Source organism: Dermacentor variabilis, chromosome 3 (assembly GCF_050947875.1).
Source record: "Dermacentor variabilis isolate Ectoservices chromosome 3, ASM5094787v1, whole genome shotgun sequence".
In the NCBI taxonomy this organism is placed as follows: domain Eukaryota; kingdom Metazoa; phylum Arthropoda; class Arachnida; order Ixodida; family Ixodidae; genus Dermacentor; species Dermacentor variabilis.
Window position 1 is genome coordinate 215,713,255 of NC_134570.1, and position 27,108 is coordinate 215,740,362.

At 45.7% G+C, this 27,108-nt stretch overlaps 1 protein-coding gene across 1 annotated transcript in view; it reads right to left on the bottom strand.

The window, feature by feature from the left end:
- Positions 1-901: 901 nt before the first annotated feature.
- LOC142574420 (receptor expression-enhancing protein 5-like) overlaps positions 902-27,108 on the bottom strand; it is a 208,947-nt gene continuing 182,740 nt past the window's right edge. Inside the window, exon 5 of the mRNA XM_075683507.1 lies at positions 902-1,042. Within this exon, the coding sequence (XP_075539622.1) occupies positions 1,036-1,042 (7 nt within the window). The 3' untranslated portion in view covers positions 902-1,035. The remainder of the gene's footprint in view (positions 1,043-27,108) is intronic.

Below are 27,108 nucleotides of genomic sequence, written 5' to 3' on the forward strand. Positions count from 1 at the left end.
TAGCTGCGGGCATGGCAGCACCACCAGCAATTGCTTTTAATTTCTTAAGTACAAGTCATTTCCCCCATGCCTATCCTTTGTGCCAGTGTTTGTTGGCTTCATATAATATGACTAATAAAAAAATCGGGCCCTTCGGTTAGTTCCCTTCCTTCTCGTTTGTTGTTCTTGTTTTGTATGTTGAGAAATATGGGTTCCTCTAGAACGTTTCACAAATTTTAGAAAGGGGCAATTGCTGCACCTGCATATATTGACACTGACAATATGTTACCTAAGGGTTAGCAGGATGATTTGATTAGGAGAGTGCCAATGGAACATGAAAAGGAAAAAAATCAAGTTGATAAAAGAAGCACAATCGGCAAGGCTATGGAGCTAAGTAGCTTGCTTGTGAGTACAGCAAAAAAGAAAGGACGCGCTTCAAAAGCAAATTAGGCTGTCTTAGATAAGAATTTTACAGATATTTATGGAAGCTTGTCTTAGACAGGAACTTGACTAAGAAAGGTGCACTCCGCGCTTAAACATGACTCCACGCAAGAATTTGATTGGTGCTCAGGTTGCACGCAACGCGCTTATACTGTATCGCATCACTTCCTGGATCTTGCACTGAGGCGTTTCACTGAGCGCAAATGCACGGTTCTTCAAGCGAGCAACTCTAGCAGTTAATTATTTCTTCTGCAACTTATAAGATATTAGAATTGTAGCTCATACAGCGGATGAAGCATAATAAATTGGAACGTATATAATAACTATTAGTATTACCATACATAACAAAGGACTCTCGCCTTCGACCTGTTTCCTGCACTCATTTACTTCTAGCGTATAAAACAGACAAAGAATTGTCGTTTCAATGTACCGCTCTTGCGAATACTTGTAAAAAACACATGCAAATACTCTCCGCGACTGTAAACGAGGACTTTATTTTTAAGTTGCACTTGACTTTTGGAGTTCGATAAGGGATTGTGAAATTTCGTCATCCACTGCCATCAACCGCAGTCCCTTTTTCAGTGCAATGGTTGAGCACGTACTAAGGGCGCATCCTTACTTTCTGGAAGAAAAAGGAAGAAACAGACAAATTTATTAGTACACCCATCTGAATTATTAAATTGACGTCGCAACATTGCTTAGTGTGCACGTGAGAATTATTTATTTATTTACCTATTTATTTAATTGCGGTACTAGCAGTCTCACCAAGAGCAAAGCAGGCGGGCGTTGCACGCACATCTACAGAAAGATAGCTTAACGTAAGAACAAGAAAAGCTACAATAACTATTGTAAGAATCTCTTTGACCATGGAAAGTTCAATATTCTTGTTTAGCAGAACAGTACTAGTAGATAATAAATTAGATTTGCATAAGCTATAGAAACAAGAGCGTTAAACTGATCTATCAAAGTCTGCAAAACTCGTATAAATAGCGCACAGGTGATCTTAGTTGCGATGGGAGGTGCATAGCTATTATGCGAAGGAAAAGAAGCCAATCATTAGACGAAGAAATTGATTCATGTACCCTAAAATCCCGAGGGCAATACATAGGGGGGGGGGGGGAGGGAGAGTAGTATACACACATTAAATCAACTCACCAATCAAGTACAGAAAGGATATATAGATAGAGACGAACGTAAGCTAATATAAAGACAAATCTTACGAACTAAAAAGGAAAGCATAACAGAATAACATAACAAGGCTGAGCATTCACATCCTGAAATAGTAGTCAAGTGAACGAAATAGTGCATGGTATATATTGTTTTTAACAAGACAATATACGCACATAAAAAATCTGAGACAATTATACAGTCATTCAGACACCAAGTTGTAATTTGGGAGTGGTTTCGTCGTGGTTTGTTATAGAGACAATATTTTGTGATAGTTGATTCCAATGATTAACAGCGAGGACTAAAGCCGAATATATATACAAGTTTGTTCGGGCGAAGAACGGTTCTAATTTGAATTCGTGGTCTAGTCGTGCAATTATTCGACGTGCAGAGAGGATAAGCACAGATAGATGGGAACCGTTGTGAAAGATTTTCTGAGAGAGATAAAAGACAGTAGTCTGCGCGATTGTAGAGAAGTTTAGGGACATATTAATGTCGGTAATGCTAGATGTCGGACAGTATTTCTTTGTTAAGAAACGGGCTCTTTTGTTCTAACAAAATTCGAGTTTAGTTATGAGGCACGTGTAGTGAGGACTCCAGATTTGTGCAGCATAATAATGTTTAGGGCGGAATATTTCATTGTAAGCTAAAATTTAGTAGCAGATTTGGCGAAATGCAAGTTATGCCTACTGAATCAGAGTAAGTTTAAAAGCGCTGCTTCCTGCACTGTCAATATGTAAGTTCCGCGAAAAAACAGACGCTCAATGAACACCCAGGTATTTCAAGTTAGATATTTGTTCAACTGGGTTGTTATTCAGGGTGTAGTGATGCGTTATTTGGCTGAATTTTGTAGAGAAAGAAATATTTTTTTTCTTTTGTGAACGTCGACTTCCATCTGCCAGTCGTGGCACCATTTACCTTACCTATTTAGGTCATTCTTTAAGTTATTAGCATCTTCAGTGTTAGTGACCTTTCTTTATACCACGCAGTAATCCGCGATATAAAGAAAGGTCACTAACACTGAAGGTCAGAGCTTTGTCAAGGCGAAGGAATTTCGGCTTTTTTTCCGGCTCTCCCCTTTTCACCTTGTATCCAGTGGTGAAAATAAAAATCATGATGATGATCGTACTCCAAAGTGGGTAACCATGCAATTCCATTATTCGAATCTCAATCCCAAACAGGGTGACGTTGCAATCCCATTAAAACTGTTGCCGAAGCGTCTGTAGTTAACTTTCGTTATAAGTTTGCATTGTCTACCAAAGTTACGGATGTGGTATATAATGACGACACCGGCGCTCAAATGAGAACGAGCATATAATCTATTGTTTGAAAAACGCACAGGTTTCTAATATGTTATGTTGCAGCGAAAAAGAACTACGTTTTTATTTACAGTACACGTTATCTTTCCGGTTTAAATGTTCTATTAGATATAACAATAAAAAAAAAATAAACTCATCCCAGCTACCGATACCTCCTGTTTTGAATCGCAGAGGACGTAGGATGCCCGGTGATCCGAGTTTTTCGAAGCAATCGCCACCTTTTGTTCCATCAAGCTAACAGGTTTGGCACAAGGGTTGTTTGAGTCCAGATTGTTCATATGAACGCATATTATATACGCACCTGAATGTCCTATGTGCTTATATTATATTTTCATCTAAATAACAATCCTGAGCGAGTAACTATTTGGAAAAACAACCTAAGTGCGCACGATTCCTGGAGTAAACGCTTCGGTAAGTACACAAAAGAAAGCAAACTGAGTACTTCCAATCTCACTTTTACAGCACTGAGCCCGGGTGCTGGGAGAATTGCACACTGTAAGAAGAGCTATCAGCCGCGAAAAATAGTTCGCTCATATTTTCTCCTTCAGATACAAAAAAAATTAAAAAGCCACACCCGCGCATAATATTTGGCACAAACGTTCTACAGTGGGACGAAGAGGGCTATTGCTGCTGCTCATTTTCACAGTTTGTTGCAGAACAGAACAATATTTATAAAAAGCAATAGAAACAATTCCATTTTTGTTCTCTTGACCACGTTTAAGATTGACAGCAATCTCAGCGTGAGCAAGTGCGTGATCAATCCTTTCTTGAAGGTATGTGAAAGGCAATTTCCACTCGAGACTCGTAAGATATTAGTTCTGTCGCCAGTAACGCGTTTTGTTAACATTACTAATTGAGTAAGGTGTGCATCCAAATAAACTTCGCTGAAGCTTTTATTCTTTATGGTTAGCTCATAGGGCACATAGTTTAAACGTTATATGCGGAAAGCTTAAGTTATACTCAAAATTATTAGCGGAGAGTTATATGAGCCCTAGAGTCTGCTTTACACAGACCACTCAGAATACTGTTATGCTTACTTGAAAAGTAAAAGAAGGATGGTGTGAACTGCAAACGCACCTGTGGTAAAAGGCACAGTGACGTTTCCCTTCGTGAACGCAGGTGACGCGCAAGCGTACGGGTGCTGTAGCACACACGGCGCTATCGTCTCTCGGTGCACTTAGAAGCCCACACTGTCCGCATCGCTAATCGTGTTCAAGACGGGGCTCGGGCTGCCACGCCAGACGTAGCCACCGCCAGAGTAGAACGCCCCCTTGTAAGCACTTGCTTACTAACTAAATAAGCTAGCCTGGTGTCAGTGTGCACAGGCAGCATGAACCCGTCCCACTCCATGACCGCGAGCACTCGCTGTCAAAACACTCGTGAAGAATCGCGACAGCAGCAGCTCGAAAGAACCTTCGTGCTGTCTATCGCTTCAACGCAAATTCGTTGCTGAGAACACAGCGCAAGCCTACCTTCCTCCTCCAGACATCGCTCAACGTTACCTCCAAATTCCTCTAGGTGGGTTTACTTTGCCCCACGCCCAGTTCGTACTTTCCGCGGCGTGCGATTCCAATCACCCCTAGACGCTCTCCTCGCTCACTTGCTCCGCTGCTTCAGACACAGCCGATTTCGCGAGCTGGCCAGTTACGCTTAAGTTTATATAAACCGCTCCGTGGGACCGTATTGTGGTACCATCGGAAGGGTGGTACCGTTGCGTCCCGCATGGTGGCGCGGTGGCAAGGAGAGCGATAAGCCACTGGCTCGCACAACGGTGCCACTGTGCAGAGAGGGGAGAGCGATAAGCCACTGGCTCGCACAACGGTGCCACTGTGCAGAGAGGGGATAGCGGGCGCGGCATTTCGCGCATGTACACAGACACAACTGCACTGCCGACTCCGCCAGCTAAAACATAGTCTTTGATACTTGTTTCTACTAGGTGAGAGTGACTTTTTTGGGGTGGATTAGGGTGCGACCAAAATCCCAAACAAAGCCAAGTCACAGATTTGGAATAGCCCAAATACAGCCACATAGCCAACTCCCGCAAGTGGATGCCGAAATTTTTTCACCAATTTGGCGATATATAGCCAAACCCGGCAACGACGGCCCAGTGTGCACATATCCGTGTTCTTCCGCGCGATGGCTCCGCGGCAGCAACGAAAACACAAGTTTTTTTTTTTTTTGCACACTCTGAGCTTGCTTATGTTTTTAATTTGCCGATTTTTTAGCTGTGAAATAATGTTTGGCTAGCTTTATTTTTGTCTTTTTTTCTTCGTGTGCGCGGGTGTCTTTCGTGTATATTTAGTTTTGTACGATAGTCGGAGCGTCCTTTCGTGCCACGTGCTTCAGCATGTGAAACCGTGTGCGACGTTAAATCTTCGTAGCCTTTAAGTACTAGTTTGGAAGTGGCAAGACTAATTACTATTAGTGGTTTTACTGTTGCGCATTGGTATCGCGAAGATTCTACGGTAGGACAGCGAGAGCGTGGCCGCGTGGTTCTACACCTACGAACACCTGTCATAACATAAGTCTGTGTGGCTTACTTTGCGGCATTTTAAGGATTTACATAGCGTGCGTATCGACTTTTGCTAGAAGGTACGTGCTCTGAAGCAACGGTGTTTGCATTAGAAATACGTAACTCCAACACATGACAAGAAATACAGCAAAGCGGGCACTGTGCGAGGGGTCCCTCAAGGTAGACGAGGGAAGGATGAGAACGGAGAAGAAATCAAGACAATTGGCAGACAGTGCGATGCCGATGCGAGGCTTAAGGAAATGGAGGATTTGCACCATGACCTAGTGAAACAGGTCGAATAGTTCCCAAATGAGGTAAATATAGAGCTTCATGCATGGAAGGCGCTGGAAAACAGACTTCAAGCGGCGGAGGAAAAGCTGAACAGGGAACCCATCGTGAAATAGAATGGTCATGTCAATGAAACGCAGCCTCCCATCGTGACATGGTAGAGGGTGTCAGCAAATCACGTGAAATGTGTGAAACGTAGGGAGGAGGTAGCTGGGAAGAGCTGCACCAACCTTGAGGCCGCCACAAAGGATAAAGCAGGAATGCAAGGATTAATGCCCTCTGTCAAGTCCGAATCACACAGAAAAAGGAAGCAAGAAGAGGCCTCGGCAGACGGAGAGAATTTACGTAAACGACCTGTGTCACACTCCGGATTCTCCTCAAATAATTATGTATGCCGATGACACTAACATAACTCTTAAATGGTGCTTCCATTTCTAACCTTGAAAGGAGTGTAAATATAAATCAAGTAAGCTGTTTGTTGGCTTAAACTCAAGAAGTTACGGCTAAACGCGAATAAAACTAAGTACATATTGTTTGCACCTATCAATAAGCCACGGAATATAAGCTCAAATGTTGCCTTTGAGGGCCAGACGCTCCAGGAAGTTAAGGTTCAAAAATTTCTCGGCGTATGGTCCCAGGAAGACTTGTCTTGGAATGAACATATAAATAAATTAGCATTAGAATTAGGTAAGACTGTTGGATGTATGTATAAATTAAGTCGATTATTACCACTTTAGCTTAAGGAAGCGCTACATTATGCACTATTTATTCTCTTCCAGGCTCAGTTACTGCGTGTTGATCTGGGGCACAACGACAGCACAGAATTATACCACATTACTCACATTACAAAAGAAGGTACTACGAATATTTGAGGGACATTATGGTCACCCGCAAGGTCTCAGCACGCGTCCGCTATTTTCAAAACATTTTATATTGCAAGCTAACCAAATCTATCATCTCAAGCTTTTTTGCATATCCAAAATAATCAGCTATACCCCACGTACAGTTCTTTTTCGATGTGTTCAATACTGCCTCCGTATACAAAGTATCAGAACTACAAAAATTGGAACTACCTATGGTCGGCAGCATATTCTGCCCCAAATTCCCACCCTACTTAATGAACTTGACAACATTTTAGACCCAAATAAACAAATTTCCAAAAATAGACTTAAACAAATTCTTCTAGAAAACTGCAATGAATATGCTTAAATACTGCGGAAGTGTTGATTAAATCTTCCATGTGTATTTACTTTTTATCTTGTTCAATATTGACTGTGTGTTTTATTTCTGAGGGCACACTGTTTATTGTTACTGCTTGTCACAATATATGTATGTCGATTTGCTTGTCTTCCTTACTCTATGACATTTCTTGTTTTTTGTTTTTTATATATCTATAGAGACAATTTAGATTGTACAATGATTATCTTATGTTAATTATTGTATAATGTTGCTGTTTCTCTGCTTGTAGTATTACTGCGTCCTGAACAGTATCTCGGAGCAAAAGCCTCTGTCAGGCTGTATAGCCTTTTGCTTTTGCTTCCCTTTCTGTTGATGTACAGAAAGAAAGAAATCAATAAATACAAAACACAAATGAAAGGGTGATCTTCGGCGACTGAACCCTGGCTAGGTGCTCAAAACAATTTTGGCGAGGGTGAAAGGGGATAAAAGAGTGGCGGTAGGGTCATTTCAGGACTCACGCTGGGTTCTGTCATGGGCTAGCAAAAGCAAAGCTCTTGGAAAATGCCCACGGACTCAACCTTGTCGTGGTAGCAGGAAAGCTAAATGACGTCCTACACAGGAATGGGACAGGACTAGCCCAGCGCTTGGCGAAGGGGGTGGACGACCTGCGCGAGCTATTCCCTGAGGGGCCGATCGTGGTGCGCACGGTAATGGAGGTGCCTGTATCTGACAGTCACATACAAAGAGCCTTAGTGGCTGCTGATGAGATGATATGGACAATGAGCCGAGAGAAAGGTTTCAAGGTTGCCGAAGTAAACAGAGAAGTGAGAAGGTGTGGCTGTTTTGATCGAGAGGGGATCCACTTGAAATACAGTCTTGGACGAGAAATGGGCTGATGACTTGCTTGTCGCGCGGTTTCTTCTTTATGGGGCCTACGGGCGCTGAAGGAGTCAGTGTAGGTAGTAATGAAGAATGTCCTTTAGGGGAACCTCAGAGCAGTAGCATCGTGAATAATAGAAGAAGGAGGAAAACAAGAAAGATAGCTCGCCATGCCCTAAGCTGCATAAATATGCAGGGTGGAAGAAGAAAAAGAAAGTGGCCAGAGATTGAGCAGCACTGAAATAGAGAACAAATAGGGGTGTATGCAGTTACAGAAACGCATCTTAGAGACTCGTAAGCGCCGCCAGTGATTGACAACTATCTTTGGGAAGGGTGCAATAAAACTGAGTCGGAAAGAAAGGGAAAGGCAGTCGGAATGCTCATCAATCAGGAGCCAAATGGAACAGAGTAAATTCAATATGTCAAGAACATCTTTGGTTATCAGGTACAATGAGCGGGAAACAACTTGGCCGGGCGTTACGTATTTGCGGACCGCAAATAATTGCACAGAGAAGATTAAGCAGTTAATGGAATGTATAAGCGCTGATATTAAGGATTTCGGAAATGGTGCTGAAGTTATCCTATTAGGTGACATGAATGTCATCATACAGGATTTAGATGGCTATACTGACAACAACGGCAAGTCAATGCTAGACATTTCTGAGAAACATAACCTCGTTATAGTGAATACAAGACATAAGTGTGAAGAGCAGATCACGCGGGAAGTGGGAAACCGGTAATTAACCATGGATTACTGTCTGATGACAGAAGGAATTCATGATAAGAGTTGCAATGCCCATCCGTGAGCGTCGCAAATGAAAAATAGTAAATTCAATATATCAAGGGCATCTTTGGTAATCAGGTACAGTGAGTGGAAAGAAAACTTGGCTGCACGTAACCTATTTGTCGACCGGGAATAATTTCACACAGAAGACTCAACAGTTAGTGAAATGCCTAAGTGTTGATATTATGGTTTTCGTGAATGATGTTGAAATTATCCTATTAGGTGACATGAATGCCCACATACAATATCTAGATGGCTATACCGATAACAATGGGAAGTCAATGCTAGTCTTTTTTTGAGCAACATAACCTCGTTTTTCTGAAGACCGAGCCTATGTATGATGGGCAGACCACCTGGGAAGTGGGAAACCGGCAATCGCCCATTGAAAATTGTCTGATGACAGAAGGAATTCATGATAAGTCATTATTATTCGGTCATAACCTGCCGGTTTGTTGAGTGCAATTGCGTTAATCAAGTTCTACAGGTAACTTGCATTAATATATGGTAGAATAGTAGAGGTTGGAAAAATCTGACGCAAGTAATTTAAACTCAGAGGTCTAGAAGACTGCTGTTTTGGTTTTGTTAGCGATAGTTTAAAGGCATATTTAAAGGAGTTCGCAATGTCCAATGACTCTGCAGGTGACAATGTTTTCAGCAAGCCATCATCTAGACATTCCCGCCAAGTGATTCAGCAAGCTCCATGTCTTTCTTACGTTACTGCGACGCAATGATTTGCTGCTTTTTTATGTATAACTACAGCACCAGTTTCAAAGTGTAGACGTTTCGACGCTATTGATCAATACATGATCTCATGGGACGAGAAGCTACAAGTTCTTGTAAATCGCGTATGAGATGTACAAAACCGTGGGCTGCAAGTAAATCTACATAGTCAGCGACTCCCTGTTTTCTTGGTTTTGTGATATCACTGTTTATATCTCCCGGCATAGTAAAAAGAACGTACTAAACTGACCCACCAATTGATTATACGTTATCACATGGTTGGTTGTGTCTAATGTCGTCCATCGACAGTTACTAACTTATCTACCTTCCTGTCGTCTATGAAATATCCCACGTGATTAACGTCATCTTCAGGAGCGATATTATCTGTCACACATAAGGCCGCGAAACAATGATTTGCTGCTTTTTTATGTATAACTACAGCATCAGTTTCAAAGTGCAGACATTTCGACGCTATTGATCAATACATGATCTCATGAGACGAGAAGCTACAAGTTCTTGTAAATCGCGTATGAGATGTACCAAACCGTGGGCTGCAAGTAAATCTACATAGTCAGCGACTCCCTGTTTTCTTGGTTTGGTGATATCACTATTTATATCTCCCGGTATAATTATGTTATGACGAGCGTATTTAGTGACAAATGTAGACAATTCGGATAAACATATTTTCAAATCAAACTTAGGTGGCCTGTATACTGCTAATACCGGGAAAGTAGCTTTAAGCTTGCCTAATGTAAAGAAAACAACTTTTCAATGCGGTAGCATAACGCCGGTACCATTTTCATGTTCATGATCCACGTCTTAAACTGCGTTCACCGTGTTGCAGTGTAGTTCAGGAGCGCACTTATACACGTTGCACCTCATCGAAGAACGTAGTGACGGTGATGGAGAGCATTCACGTTATCTGCGGTAGGTTGTTCGAATCTCGGTACCGCCACTTACACAGTGGCCCTTCTAATGAACAGAGATGATTCCCGGCTAAGTGCTCTGCTGTGAATGTGGGTTCTCATCTAAAATATAAAAGAAACGCATGTCAACAAAAACCGATGCAAAGTAAACAAGGTGGACTTGCTTGGTATGTGTATTCATATGTACCGAAATTCAGTGAAAAAATATCATGCGCGATACTGTCACATTATTTGATTTTTTTTTTGTTCCATTGTAAGACCTAACATACTTCTCCGGACCCTGCATTTCTTTTATTCTTGTCGCAATGTCTCATTCGCTTCTTATACGCGCATGCACGCCGACGTTGTGTTCTTTGGCGTCGGTTTTGTTTAATTTTTTGACCAAGAGGACAGGCGGGAGATCCGTAAGATAGCGCAGTCTGTGGAGCAATGTGGTTACATAGGGGTTAATATTTGCGATAATCAAGCCCATTACATTTACTTTACCTACTGTGCGACTGATTCTCGCTTCTCTCGTTAAGATGTGCATTTTGATATTTTTGGTTAATTGCTAAGGACTTCTAGATGCGTTTTTTAACATAGACGCCAGATGGATCCCCGCTTTCTACGCAGACTAGACCCGTGTAAAGCCGCCAAAAAAGACGTTGTCTTCAGAAATGTCTCTGGGTGCCTCTTGTCCACCCAGAAATTGCCGAAATATTCAAACATCCGCCGATGGCGTGGAAAGCAGACTAGCGCTGGCGCCACGTATCTACCCGTGAAATAGGAATAACCAAGCTCCTAGCCAGGTGCACAGTGAAATCCGAAGCTAAACCCCTGGTATGCACATTGACCCGATTGCATCCCGCCAGTCTGGGACCAGGATATATACCTTTTAAATTTCTAAAGTCTCCTTTTCGACTTGAGACCTCCCATGAGTAGGCGAGCACCAGGCCGAAGGACACCTTTATGAATTAAAAAGAACAGTAGGTTGCCGACGGCTCCAACTTTCGAACTCAGTTACTCAGGCTACGATGGCGGTGCATGTTCCACTGTAATGGACGGTGTCAGATTACAACATATGAGCAAAAAAAAGCTATAGAACTTCTGAGAATTGTCTACTAATGCGTAAGCATTGTTTGGCTCGGCTGTGACGGTTTTCGCTTCTTTTTCCCACTTTTTCTTTTCTAACTTGTGCGCGTACACCCATGGCCTTTGCGGTGGCAGAGAAAGCTTAGGCTACAGTAGACAATTGTCCGATTATATAGCCGTATCCTGTTCCTTTAATGCAATCGTACAAATTGAGCCGGAAAGCCGTGCACGAGCTCGCATCGACGGAGCCAAGTGGTCGAAAGCGAACACCAGCTGACGCACTAGAGCCTGAGGCGTTCCATGAAGAGACCATGCATCGCCGTGACTCCATGTCACCCTCGCTGGCCGATCTGGGCTTCCCGGCATACCTACAGCGTCGACGCCAGCTCCCTAAGGAGTTCCACCACCTGGGTCTTCCTGATGCCGGAGAGCTCGACATCATTTTCCCCTCCCATCGCAAGCAGCTTCCAGCACTGCTCAGCGTCGTCAAATTTCTCGACTCAATGGGGCTCTCGGTGAGACTGAAGCGTCGCTTCAGGAACTAGGTTCAACGCACCCTCCCCACAACTGCCAAACCATGCGGTCCACCTTTGGCTCTCAACCCGGCCGGCCCCCTGAGCTCTAGCCTACCTGTTCGCTTCGCTCCCACTATAGCAACTTCACCTTCTTTTATCTCATCATTCCCGCCCACTCTCCCCCTCACGGTTGGGGGCCCGCGTCCGGCGAGTGAAGCGATCGGACGCATGTCCCCTCGGCTCCCTCAATTTGAGACAGGAGCCACGGACCAATTCGTCGGACACCACAAATTTTACATCCATCCGACGCAACAAGTTGCCCGGCACATATGGACAGCACTTTCATCCAGTTGGGCCAAATGTTTCTCCAATTTAGCGCGGACTTTCACTCGTCCTTTGCGACGCCGCCGCTAAGCCTAACGGCTGCGCCGGCACCTGGCGACGAGAAAGCCGCTTTCCGCACCAACATGCCGAACTCCCTGCCTCAACGTGGCTATTACCCGGAGGCCATGGCCTGGTCGACGGTTCCTCAAGCCAAGGAACCCAATCCGGCACCATCGGACCAACTCCGGAGCAAAGATCTCCTGCGTCTCGTTGAGAACCGCTCTTAGCGCCGGAACGTCAAAAGGATGGCAAGCGCCACATCCACAACCGGCCAGTCGACCTCACCTCAGCACGGTCCCGTCTCGCGTCTGGCCAAGGGCCGCCAACTTAAGTCAACATGGAGGCCCTAACGTCCGCGAAAGTTCCACCCCGACGATTTCGTCGTGATCTTCAAGCCCCGAGCCGCTGTGGCCATCGGAAGTGCTTTCTAGTATGGTGAGCTGGGCCTATCCTTGCGTGCCTACCTCAGCGCGCAAATGGTGGTCGAACTCCGCTTTGTCTTTTCCCGCGAGCAAAATCTACTCATTGCGAGCATCAAGAAGGCCTACGTGGCGTAACGCCTGCTTGGTGATTTTGTGATCAAATCGGCTCAGGGAGACGTGCCAGTGCGATGCCATCTCAAGCAAAATGGCGAAGAAATTTCCTACGGCGTCATTACTGTGGCAAATCGTGAAAGAGTGGGAACTCTGAAAGACAGGATCCAGTGGAGGCGTGGTACCATCTTAGAAATTCGCAAATTTGGAACCTCCAATAAGGCTCGCCTGACTTTTGCCGGAAAAGTGAAGCCGCGGACAGTGAACTAGAACTCGGACAGTGAACTAGAACTCGGATATTGACCAAGTACAGCCCTACCTGCGCACTTTCCCGGCCTGCGGTGTGTGTGGCACCGTGGGCCATAGAGCAGACTCATGCCCAAATTCAACGCATCACAAGTGCGTCCTGTGTGGGCTGAAGGCTCCCTTTCGTGGAGGGGTAGCGGGCCCCTCATGAGCGCAAGCCGAAATGTGCAGTTTGTGGTGGCGGCCATGCCACAAACTCCAGAGACTGTACCGCCAAGTACTGCCTCGACACAAGATGGCCGCCCAAAAGGGCGGGAAACCTGGCGCGACGAGGAAGAAGCCACGTCAGAAGCATCACGCCACCAGCGGTAACTCAGCCCCCCGCGGTGACGTCAGAAACTGAAAGAAGCAAGCGTCCCCAAGCGGCGATGACGTTAATGGCGATGAAGTGCCACCACCGCCACCACCGGCCCCACACGGCGGATCGAGGAAGCAAGCCCACAACCAAAGCGAGACCGGTGCATAGGCAACTGCGGTCAAAAAGGGAAAACAGATGAGCGGCGCGGGTAGGGCTGCCTCCTCCTCTCAACCCCCTTCTCTTTCGCCTATCTCGGGGACCGATGCCGAGCTTCGCAACCTGGTAGCACCTCTCGGGGTCGAAAACGAGATGCTACTTGACAAAATTGAAGCCTTAGACGTTAAAACCGCTGCTCACCCCCAATCTGCACCCCTAGCAGAAGCCATGGAGAGCGACGCGGCGGTGCCGGTGACGTCGGACGCCTTTGTGGCCAATCTTGAAGCGCATCTTAACGCCAGATTGGATACCCTCATCGGGACGGCAATGGAACGCATCACTGCCACGGTCATGAAGGCCCTTCCTACCATGATTGCCAAACATGTCGCAAATCTCCCCCGCACGTCTAGCCGGGCCGGTCCTCCTAAAGATGTATCCAGCCGGCCCTCCAAATGTCGCGTCGAATAATTGATCTCGAAGATAATGAGGACAGCCGCCCGCTCTCAGGAGCTGAATTACAGCCCCTAGTTGCTGGCTCCGGGACACCTACCTTCCCTCCTGTAACCCCTAAATCTGAACATGGCGGGGCAACCTGGGTGTGGGCATTCCCCCCTATCTAAATTGGCCTTCCCCGTCACTGCAACTCAATGAAACTGTCGAGGACTACGGTCTCGTACCAAGCGGGCCGACCTTCTGCTTTTCCTTTCAACTTTCGAGCATATGCCCGCCGTGGTGGCAGTTCAAGAGCCATGAAGGGGCGCCACCTTAATAAACTATACGACGTTGCAGCAGGACCCCTCGTCTTGCCTATGCGTTCATAAAAATTATCCTGCAAGTATGGTCGACTTAAACCTCCACCTTGACTTTTTCAGTGTAATGGTGACTCTCCTCCTCGTCGGCAAACAGGACTCACCATTGCACATTCTAAATGTCCACTGCCCACCCAAATTGCCGAATGTATCATTCTCGGACCTATTTAGCCGTGCGCTATGAGTTGCGGGCGGGGACCTCCTCTTGATTGTTGACGATATAAACGCCCCCAGTCGAGTCTGGGCGTACCGAGGTGAAGAGAAACGGGGACGCAAGTTGGCGTAGCTTGCATCAATGTTGGGCCTCACTCTTCACACAGACGCCGTCCACCCAACCCGTATAGGCAATTCCGTGACTCGGGATACGTGTCCGCATTTGAACTTTATCCGCAACGTTCAGTATGCAGACTGGGTCAACACCTAGGAAACCCTCGGTAGTGACCACTGCATCCTCAACACTACAATTCAGACGAAGCGATTAGCAAAACCCACAACACAGTCCTGACTCCCAGATTGGTAAAAGTTTAGGCAAAATTACAACACAGCGACCTCTATACTCGAGCAAGGCTACCAGTCATATCCAATGAATTCGTTTCAGGCGTTCGCTCCACCAAAACCAAAATTCAGCTTTCCGAGGGGCCGAGGGGGTATCGGATATGAATAACCACTTCCTCCACATCTGGGAAGCGCGGCATTGCCTCTTCCGCTGGTGGCGCCGACGAAAGCCTAACCGCCAACTTAAGGCTCGAATTTCCGATCTCATCCAGCAGGTGGCCGAGTTTGCGTCCCAGCTCGCAGACGCCAACTGGGTGGATCATTGTAACATGGCGGCGTGGCAGTGTCCAGCAGGAATACATGGCAGCTCTTCCGCGCCCTTATAAACCCAACGCAGACACGCAGAGAAACTCATAAACATCTACAACGTGCCATAAACAGCTTTCACGGCAACACAGCTTAGCTAGCGCACAAGTTACAGCGCCTCTACTTGTGCACTGCCCGGAACCCCCACGGACCGGCGTACTCGTATGCAGGTTCGGAGAACGCTGAGCTGGATCAGCCGTTCTAGCTCCACGATCTGTGGGCAGCCCTGGCGAAAATGAAACGTGGCACAGCTCCTGGTCATGACAAAATTACAGTCAAATGGCTCGCTAACTTACCCGACCCGGTCTACCAGTCCTTATTGGATTAGATCAATTCAATCGACCTTGGGCACGTGCCACTCCCCAGCGATGGGAAAAGCCCTCTGGTCACTTTCATTCCCACAGCTGGCGACGCCATGAACACGGACGACCTTCGCCCCATCTCTCTCACTTCGTGTGTGGGCAAACTAATGGAGACGATGGTGCGTGACAGGTTGTCCGAGTTCATGGAAAATCAAGACATCTTCGCAGACTCCATGTTCGGATTTCGCCCGCACAGGTCCGCACAGGATGTTCTGCTACAACTCAATCGAGACATCCTTGACCTGGCCGAGTGCCCCCACAACGATAAGGTCGTACTCGCCTTAGATTTGAAGACTTAGAGTGAGACTTGAAGCCTTAGACTTAAAGACAACGTTACTCACGAGGTAATACTCGATCATATTTCACAAACCGGCTGCGGACGCAACGCGTTCTGATAAATTCGGCAATTTTTGACAGATCGTGAATCCTACATTAAAATCCGGGACACTGAACACGGTTCCTTCTGACTTGGAACCAGAAGAACACCAAAGGGTTCAGTGCTGTCTTCTCTCCTGTTCAATCTGGCTATGATGTACCTGCCGTCCCAATTGGGGGATGTCGCTGCTGTACCGCATGCATGGTTTACCGACGACATCGCCCTGTCGGCGACGCAGGGCTCCCTCAGAGACAATGAGTCCAACCTGCAACAAGCGGCGACCATAGTGGACCGTTGTGCTCGCCACTGTGGCCTGCATTGCTCCACTCAAAAGTCAAAATTTGTACACATACGCCCCTCACCAAAGTGTATCGCCAAAATTGAGCTCTTTCTGGAGACAGGACCAAGTCCTGAACACACAGAAGTCCGGGTACTGGGGCTTTTCATTCATCAACATAGACGGTCGAACACTACCCTGGCAAGGCTCCGTAAGGTTGCCGACCAGGTGGGCCGCATGGCCCGCCGGGTTTCCCAACAAACTTGAGGGGTTGCGATGCAAAGACGCCTTGCCGCTTGCGCATGCATTCGTGGCCAGTCAAATCTTATATTCAACTCCTTACCTGCACCTTCGGAAACACGACGAGCATGCACTCGAAGTCGTCCTCTGCAAAATTATTAAGAGAGCCCTTGATCTCCCCGTGAACACCTCCAAGCAGCGTCTCCTGGGTCTAGGCATGGTGAACACGTTCCCGGAGCTCCGTGAGGCTCACTTAACCAACAAATACACATGCCTCTCAAGACACTGTCGGGTGGCCGCCTCCTTGCCCGACTGCACATCCAACACACCACCCTTATGGAAGAGCGAGTACGACTCCCTTTCGAGTGGAGATGCGCCCTCTACGTAAGCCTACTTCCTAACATGACACGTGAGGACCATAATGGTCGGCGCCTGGCGCGGGCGGAAGTCCTGGGCCGCCATTATGGGTCGAAACACGACACCTATTACGTGGACGCCTCCGGCCCCCATCATGGGGGATGGTACACGGCCGCAGCCATCCACCAGTCCAAAACAGATAACGGGCTTACATTTCGCGCCCGCGACATAACTCATAACTCATTTCGCGCCCGCGACATAACTTAAGGGCCCGACCCTCAAGGACCGGCTTATACGTACTTCCATGTGCTTCTCTTCTGAGAGCAATAAATGATTTCACCACCACCACCACCACCCTCACGGTTGGAACTGAGCCGGGCTCAGTTAAGCGCTGCAAGACACTACCAACCTTTTTTCGCTTCTTCATGAGGAACCACTTCTCTCTCTCTCGCAAACCTGTGTTATACGCGCCTTCCTTGTCAAGGCAAGCGTTAGCCTTCGTTCTGACGACGCCAGAGTCGCTTCTTCCACCGCCGATTGCCCTTGGACACATCAGGCAATGCTTAGCTTGGAGGGCAAACCTGGAAGAGGGAGATTACCTTGTTTTCTACTCCCACTCAGCCGAGCAAGCCGAGCAAAGAAGTGCAAGCAGCCACGTTGCTATAACCGATTTGTGAGGAGGCTAGAAAGGCGTACAGCAAGTTCAAGCTTGAAGCAGAAGACGAAAACGATGTCGACCTCTTGTTACAGAAATTTCAGGATCTCTACAAGCCTGAAACCAATTTAACATTTCATGAATTCCGTTTCGCATTAAGAAACAAAAGGGAAGTCCAGAGCTTCAGGGAACGGTTGACCCGAACTGCGTGTACTAGGACATAAAACGGCATCGCATGAAAAAGTACGGTTGTTACTTTGAGCGAACCACAAATATCACGAAGAAACATTTTTTTATTGAAGAGCAGGATGGTGCCTGTAAGACTGAGTGCCTCAGCGGCGGAATATTTGGGGTTGATCAGCTGCTTGCAGAGCTTTGAATAAGAACATGTTTACCCACCAGCACAGCCTTTTGGAGACGTTTTCAAAGGGCTCGGCCAGCTAAGGGACTTTGAGTACAAAATGAAGCTCAAGCCCGGTGCCGCAGGTATCGTCGTGCCAGCTAGAAGAGTCGCTGTGGCCCTTCAAGACGAAGTGAAGGCGGAACTACAGTGCATGGAAGACCAAGGTGTAATAACAAAGTTAACCGAACCTACTGGGCAGTCCAGTCCCAGGATCACAGTAGTGAAAAATAACAAAGTACGCAGTTGCCTGGGTTCAACAGAGTTATACAAATCACTATTACGCGAGAACGATCCTATGACAACAATAGAGGACATAGTTTCGCGACTTTCTGAGGCTGTTTTTTGTCAACTTTAGATGCGGCATCTGGATTTTGGCAGATTAAACTGTACAAGTCAAGTTCAAAACGCGGTACTGTCAGCGCGCCGTATGGTCGCTATCGGTTTCTTCGAATGCCGTTTGGCCTCGCCTCGGCCCCAGAAATTTTCCAAGCATCAATGCACCGCCTGTTACAAGGCTTACTATGCGTAGCGGTAGCCATGGACAGCACACTGCTCTGGGGAAGGACTAAAGAAGAGCACGATTACCACTTGAAACTCTTGATGACACGCTGTCAAGAAAACAATCTTAGACGGAACCTCAAGAAATGTGCATTCTTGCAGCTCCATGTGCGCTACCAGGGCCACATATTCACTGCAGAGCGCCTGCGAGTAGACCCGAAACAAGTGCAAGACAAACTACAAATGCCGGCGCCTACGAACAGTAAGGAGCTACAAGTGTTTCTTGGCATGATTACATTCGTACAGCGGTTCACTCCAAGCACGTCTGACGTTACTTCCCCGCTGCGAGCCGTACTGCACAAATGCATTGTATGGGTATGGACCAAACGGCAGCGAAAAAGTTTCGAAAAGTTGCGGTAGTCCTTGGCACAAGTACTTGTGCTATCCTACTTCGACCCGAAGAAAAATGTCACCCTCTCAGTCGACGCGAGCCAAGTGGGTGTTGGTGGAGTTCTTCTTCAAGAAGGTCGCCCTGTCGCTTTTTCGTCTCGGTTACTAACGGAGACCCAGCAGCTATGCGCGGATTGAAAAAGAAATGCTCGTAATTGTGCACGGTTGCACGAAACCCCACGATTACATTTGCGGTCAGCCAGAAGTAACGGCTGATACCGATCACCGCCCTTTGGTGTCGATTTTCAAGAAGCAGCTGCCCCAGTGCGTCATTCGTTTGCAACGTATGAGGCTCACCTTGCAGCGCTATCCCATCAATGTTATCTACACACCGGGCAAGGAGCTATTTCTTGCTAATGCTTTGTCACAGTTTTTTAGCAAAATGTACATGGCTGAAGTGACCGAACAGTGTCAAGCAAATGTGCTCGAGTTGGTTTCTGCTTCCAAGGTGCGCATCGAAGACCTCCTTGAAGCAACCAACAGCGATCCAGCCCTGCTCAAGCTACGAGGATATGAGGAAACGAGCTTTGACGGACGATAAACGTGATATCCCGGAAGCCATGTGCCCCTACTGGTTATAACGGGAGGGCAAACACATCCAGGATGGCCTACTGTTCCGCAGCAGTAAAATAATCGTACCACACTCAAAGAGAGCAGAAATATTGAGCCTCCTACACGCCACACATTCGGAAGTCAGACAAAATCAAAGAACGAGCGAGAAGCTTTATGTTCTGACCCAGCATGTCCGTGGATATTGAACCGCATTGTAGAACGTGTACGATCTGCCAAACGCATCAATCGCGGAAACCAAAGATGCCACTCTTGTGTCACGAAGTGCCTAGTTTTTTATCCATTTATTAAGTACTGCAAGCCAGAATTCTAGGCCTGAAGCAGGAGTGGGTTACACATCGGTACAAATGTACCTGAACAACAAAGAGAGCACACATACAAGCAAACGTAACAGGAGAAAAGCGACTGGTGTGTCAAGGGCGGCACTGATTATTATAATTTCAAATGGCAAAATAGTGGATATATGAACACACATCATATTGCAACAGTGGATATATGAACTCGTATGAAGACGCATTAGGAAAGAGCGTTGCTCAACAATTGGCAATGTGAATAAAAACAGAACAAAGTATTTGGTTAGATGCGTTATGCCTGTCAATGCGATGCACAGTATAAATAAAACATAACTGGAAAAACATGAATATACAAAAAGTAGGATATAAGTGCTATGCTTTCATGGAACATTGCTAGACCATTGGTGATAAAACACTATCATTTCACGTTTTGAAGTGTGGCAATGAAAGCGGCAACAGATGCGCTCTCGATTACTTCTCTGGGCAAACTATTCCAATTACGGATGGTATGGGGGAAGAGAGAGTTCATGTAAGTGTTAGTTCTGCAAGAAATTTCGCCAACTTTTTTTGAATGGAAAGAACGAGTGGAAGGCTGCGTAAGAGACTTTAAGTACGTGCTTTTGTCAATTTCAAGGTTATTATTGCATATCTTGTAGAATGTTTTAGCCTTTCGCGGTACCGTCTTGTTTGCAAGGATTCTATATTTGCAGTAATTATAGAGCAGTTGGCGATGTTTTTCTGCTGTACGAATTAAATATGAAGCTAGCTGCCTTTCGCTGAATATTTTCTAGTTTCCTTATATTTGTATTTGTGCGCCGATCCCATACTGCCGCAGCGTATTCGAGTGTTGACCTTAAATACGTTTTACAGGCTAAAAGTTTTACATCGCTTGAAGCTTTGGGAAGTGTTCGCCGTAAGTAGCCTAGTTGTCTCATGGCTTTCTTGTGTATGTAGGTGACGGGACCATTCCATCGAAGATGTAATTTTACCCCTAGGCATTTGTACCTTGAAACTAGACAGATTGTTACCGCTGATACTATAGGTGAACGTGAGTGGATTCATCTTAAGCGTAAGTGTCATTGCTACCGTTTTGTTGCGGTTTATTTGCACCTTCCGCGAAGTACACCATGTTTCTAATCTGGACAAAAGATGTGTTAAGAGAAGCCTGGTCATCAAAACTGTGGATTTCATGATACAGGATGCAATGCTCTGCAAATAAACGGATTTTTACCGGTATGTCTTGAGCAATGTCGTTTATGAATATCAAAAAGAACAACGGCCCAAGAACAGAAACTGGGGGGGATACCACAATGAGCGTTGGCAGACTCTGAACTGACATTGTCGACGGACACTGCTGCCTAAAAGACAAGTATGCTGCGATCCATGCAAGGAGGGAATCGTTCTTAAATAGAGGTCTTAGTTTCAAAAGAAGTTTAGGATGCGATACATGGTGAAAAGCTTTCTGGAAGTGGAGGAATATGATATCAACCTGACCAGATTTATCCTACGCTGCGGCAAAGTTGTGAATGCTCTCTAGTAGCTTCGTTTTCGTAGAAACTCCTCGTCGGAAACCATGCTGGCATTTATGGATAATTTTACTATCTTCGATGAAGCTGGAATTGTGTTTGAAAATAAGGTGTTCGAATACTTTGGGACAAGTGCAGCGAAGAGAAATTGGCCTTTAAGAGGTAACAATGGATGGATCACCTTTTTTGTGTATTGGAGTTATGACTGGGAATTTCGGCGTGTGACAGTGATTTCTTAAATATTCAACATACGAATTTTGCGCACCACTCAGCACATCGGTGTAGGAAAGCGTTAGGGATTCTGTCTATCCCAGATGACTTTTTTACGCCTATTCCTACAGTTTACCCTGAGAAACAGTTGGAAAAGACTCGTTCTGTTACGGTGGCCGAGACTTTGTCATAATCGTAGACTACTATTCCTTCTTTTTAGATACGTGAATTCCAAAACGTCACTGCAAAACTGCTGAAATCATGGCTTGCGGAGACTTTTGCTGTACATAGACTTCCCTTAAAGCTGTGCAGTCGTAACGGCCGACTGTTCCACAGCGCGCAATTCAAGGAGTTTCTGAGCACATTAGCTATCGCGCACGTAACATCATGCCCGTATTACCCGAGCTCTAACGGAATGGCTGAGAGGGCTGTCCAAGAGGCTAACAAGTTACTAAAGTGCTTGTGTAGGACACCCGACTCCCAAATGGCTTTACTTGAGTGGCCCAATATCCCCTGGGATGCAGTGCTGAAGTCCCCTGCGCAGGTACTCATGGAACGACAGACGATTCACCATGTGATCGCTTGTGTCGCTTATATAATTGATGTGTGTTTCAGTAAACGTAGTTGTGAGTCAGCGCTCGTCCTGTGTCATTTCACTCCGTCGTCGTCTTGTTCGCGCTGTTTCCATTATGAATGTATACCAACTCGTCCAACTTTCCACTTTAAGACAGACGAGTACCCTGCTCCCAGTACCCACAACGCACCAGGTCAGAAAATTTACTACAACCGCGGCTCCACACAGCCGCCCCCCCCCCTCCCTGTCGCAGGGGCAACAGGTAACAGCGTACGACACTCTTCGCCGGGCCTGCGCACCTGCGGTCTTCCTAACGCCAGCGAAAGCACCACGTCCAGCTTTCCTGAATACTGAACACGACCGGGAAATCTGGCGGACCCGAGAGTATCTACGCGACGTGGTCCCAGAACCACACGATCTTGTAGAGTGTGATATCCCAGAAGTCCAACCTCCTTTCAATGAGCTATCACGGAGCACACGGCAACGTTACAAGCCCTTCTGTACTCATTGCCTGAAAGACGTTGAACCTATTGTTTATCAAAAAAGAGGAAGTTGTAGCAGGGCTGAGTCCATGTGACGTCACCCTGCCAGAAACTCGGCATCGTGACCTGTGACATCACGGTCCTATTTCCATATAGGCCAATGTCCCATCGGCATTAAACGTTGTTCTTCACTGACAGCCGGCCTGCTTAAATTTTAAATTGGCTTACATAGAAATTTCAGTTGTCCCACTTCAAAGTTTCTTGTTTTCCCGCCGCCAAATTTCAGCTGAGCCTTCCCAAAATTTAAGTTGGGCCATGTCCAAAGTTCAAGTTGCCCCACCGCCGAATTTTATTATGGTCAACATCACATTCCTAGTTAGCGCAACCCCTAATTTATGGTGGCCCACCTAACGTTCCAAGTTGGCTCAGTTGCAAATTTCTAGTTGGCCTCCCTCAATGTTTATTTAGCCAAACCCCAAATTTAAACCTGGTCCACAAAGAAATTTCAGTTAGCCTAACCACAAGTTTCAGTTGGTCCACCCCCGTAAAAGCTTCCGCAGGCATATTCTAAGGAGCCTAAGTACCTATATCGGTATTATTTTTTTTTCTTTGCTGTAAACTGTTCCTTATCGCTTAAAAGCTTCCAGTCATGTATATTTACGCTACCATAATGTTTGAATGTCTTAGCTTTGCAAATTACGCATTTTTGTGCGCTTTTCATGTGACAGGGCTGGGATCTCGCCAAAGAATGCTTCATATGGAAATGCTACACATCGAAAAAAATCATGTGACTTTCCAGAACTACTACCTACTTACAGCGAAGCCGTCTGCATTAACAGGTGACATAATTTCAGTTGCCCATGCTTAAATCGCATAGTTTACCATGTTGCCGGTACGTGACCGCTTCGTTTGAAACCTAGAGCGCTATAACACAAAGCAATTTTAGTGCGTTTCTATTCCATTTCATTCTTTTAGCTTCCGCGCTTGGTAAAACATTTTAGTGCCACGCCTGTTTCGTCTGTCCGTCACGAGACGTCAAGCACGCCGCGAAAATCTGGAGCTGACATGTGTACCCTAAATATGCATGATTAGGGCACGATTAGGGAGCAGAAAAGAAAAACATTTCTATTCCATTCTGCACTTTCATTACCATTGGCCTTCCGTGATTGCTCACAATATTTTCGGGAGACGCCTACTTGGCCTGTCACTCGACATAACAAAACTGCCGAGACTTATCACGTCGAAGAAACATGTTCGAACTAATGATCCATCAATATTATCGCGTAGTAGTGATGGTGAAGAACGCCGCAAAACTGTGAATGATAAAATTTGCGGTTTATTGGGCGAACCTATGCCCTCAAGATCAAGCTGCACTCAATTAACAACGATAGCGGCGAACAAAGTCGGCAATCGTCGAAAATTTGGTCAGTGGGTCGAGCGCGTCGGCTTTTATACGTATTTCATCGAAGGCACCAGAGTAATCGCTGGTGTCCTTGTGTCTTCCAGAAAGCACCACACAATTCACGTCACGCATACATGCAATAAGATTACACAAGGTGCGGTGACAACAGACAGCGAATAGAACCACCGATAACATTCGAGAAACTTCTGACAAATGCAGGTGCGTCCTGCGCTGAGCGATAGCATTAGTTAGACGTGAAAAACTGTAACCGAACAGAGAGTTTTAGAATAGGGGCCCCAAAAGGGCTTTGCGTCTGGGCACGCAGCAGGAAAAAGCTTTAGAACACGCCGTAAAAAATGCGCGTCATTATACGGATGAATTGCAGGTAAAAATACGAAAAGTATATCGTATTTCAAAAATATGTAAAAATCTTCCGTTAAAACACGGATAGTGCTCTCAGTTTTAAGCTTTACGAACATTTCACTATAATAACAGAGTGGTTACGCTGTCTTGCACGAAATAGACTGAATTCCGCATTTTTGTTATGCCAATACTCGTATTTTTGCGAGGAAAACTATATACGCTGTCTGAATGAGCGCTTGTACACACTAAGTTTTAGCTAATATTTTATTGAACAAGCATACTATACACAATATGAAGATACGTACAAAATGTGAACACTAGCCCTCTACCAAAAGCTGAAATAACAGATCGTATAAATCTTTATGCGGATCCACTATTCCGGTAACCGTTTGCCGCGCATACGGGCCTTGTAACTCTGATCATATGCTTAAATATATGCGTGTTTTTGCAATGTTCTCAAATTAAGCGCTTTGTAGTTAATAATACAGCATATATGTTGAACGAAGAACCTTGGGCATATATAGTGAACGAAGAACCGTAAGCATACGTGCCTATGTAAACAAACTTGCGGCACTCAGGTGCTGGTGCACTGGGAATGACATTGGTGCTAGGCAACACCATTGGTTGCATATGCTCTATCTATTTACCCATTAATTACATGCGCCCACAAGCCCGTATTAGCACTGTACTAGAGCTTATTGACGCATCGCAGTGCACTGCTTTGCACTGCATTGCAACACTGGGGTTTGCTATCCGCAGAAGCCAACCGCATGGTTGACCTCCTTGCCATTCTTCTTCTTGCATGCACTTTCTCTTTCTATGAAATGCACTACCGTGGGAGAGGAAAAGTGTTCTCCTCTTTCAGAATTCAATTATTTGTCCAGCAATTATTTTACTGTTCGAGCAACGAGAGCACAAATGCGAAAATGAAACCGATTCTCTTTGGTTCTCCGTGCTCACAGAGTGCGGCACCAGGGGGCAGCGCGCGCTGTGCTTCCGATATCAGGAACAGTAGAGAAAGCTGCTCATGTGTAGTGAGCCTTATCAGCCGACTTTTATCTTTTTATCTTGTAAAAATGGTTACTTTACAGTAAATAGCTATTTATTTGTACTCAAGAGTGGAGCCAAGTCCCAAGGAAGACACATTGACGCATCGGGAGCGAAGAACAGAAGAGATAGGGGGTTGCGCTGCTTGTGTCTCGGCATGTTCGAATTGGCATGTCCGAATGTGTTGCTGTGTGGTGTACGCTTGTGCGCTCGTCATGTGCCGTCATAGCGCGGGGATATTTGCGTTAAGCTTGTTTTTCTTCATCTAGAAAACTCTGCACGCTGAGGCATCGAAGAAGTCCTGCGTTCGAGTTTATGTATGCGCTTGGACACGCGATAGCCTGATCTCAACGGATGTTCCAGCAGTCTATGCGCGCTCGTAACTTACTTATTAGGTAAGCCCATTTTAATTTTACTTGGTTTGCATAACGTAGTTGCTAAAATGACGTGTGGTAAGGTGGCGTCGCGAACGGAAATGCTGATTAAAAAGGCCACTAAGCAGCGTCTTAGAGAAAAAATGATGCAGGAATGGGGTAAAGGACCACCTATCTTTTCAGATCGACTTAAATGGTAGCGTGATCGGCTCGATCGCGATCGCAATTTTCACCGTGATCCTTCTACGCGCTTGCTCACTTGCATTAAAAGTGTAGAATAAAACTGCATTCCGTCGCACGCTTGCATTGACGCTTGTACGGGCTTGACGCATGCACCGTATCCGATACGGCAACAACTTCTGTTAGAATATGGAACTAAACGTTCCAGATCATAGCAGCGGCTCACTACGTGTGATCGTTACTTTCTTGCTTGCATGCATGTTGTTCTTGTAATGAACAATAAAATTTATTCTCCCTGGCTGCTCTGCGCTGTTTCCTTGGTGCAACTGCTTGCAGTGCAGCAAGACGTTTTGCTTGGATTGATGTTTGGACAGTCAATGCAATGGTGTCAGTAAACAAGTTGTAAATGTTGTATCAGTTGAAAAGAAAATTTTGATCGTACAAGAGAAGCGAATGCAATCATCATAGATTATATTTTACGAATTATTCAGTTGTATTACTAAAGTGGGGAGTTGATATGCATGGAAATCAGATTGTATTGATACTTAGCAAGAGCAAGGTAACCTATCGTTACTAATTAATCATTTTCTTTTACTGAAAGGCTAGTTGCTGTTGCCCTGCTGGAGTTGGGGAGACGTCTGCTGCCTGCAGTAGGTTCGTCTCTCTCTAAATTATCGCAGTATTGTTGCTCTCAAAGTTAGTGGATCTTCTTCGCAGCTTTTTGGTACCTGAATCATGTCCATCTACTTAGCTGTGTAGGTAAGCACTGTTAGTTACGTTGGAGTGCTAGTGGACAAGCACCCCTTCATTACTCTAGCACATATGACAGCGTGCAGCTATGGCAGTATGCGAATGTGGTAATATATAGGCCAAATTATGTTCTCTGATTTAATATGTTAATCTATTGATGTCATTAAATTGTGGTCTAGCCGGCAAGAATGCTAAACAAGGAGAAGTAATATTAATTTGCGCTTCGTAAGTTGAGCAAGCCAATCAATTAAACTGTTACACATGAAATGGGACATTTGTGGATGGGGTCTACAATCCTGCAGACCTGAATAGCTTTAGAGTCGAGTGATATACCACTATAATTTCTTTGTAAAGCACGTAGCAAGGTTCAGTGTTGTGAGTAGGCCGGCATCAACACAGGTCTATATTGCGTGAATTTCGAGTGAGTTGTTCTTGTTAGGGTGGATATGTAAAATTTATGCTTTAAATCTAATCTTGTAGGAGGCAGACTTAGATGGGGAAATTTATTTCTTTTTAGAGAATGTCAGAAGTGCATGGGTAATACTTGTATGCATAGATATTACATCGATATTGTTTAACCAAGTGGTGCCCC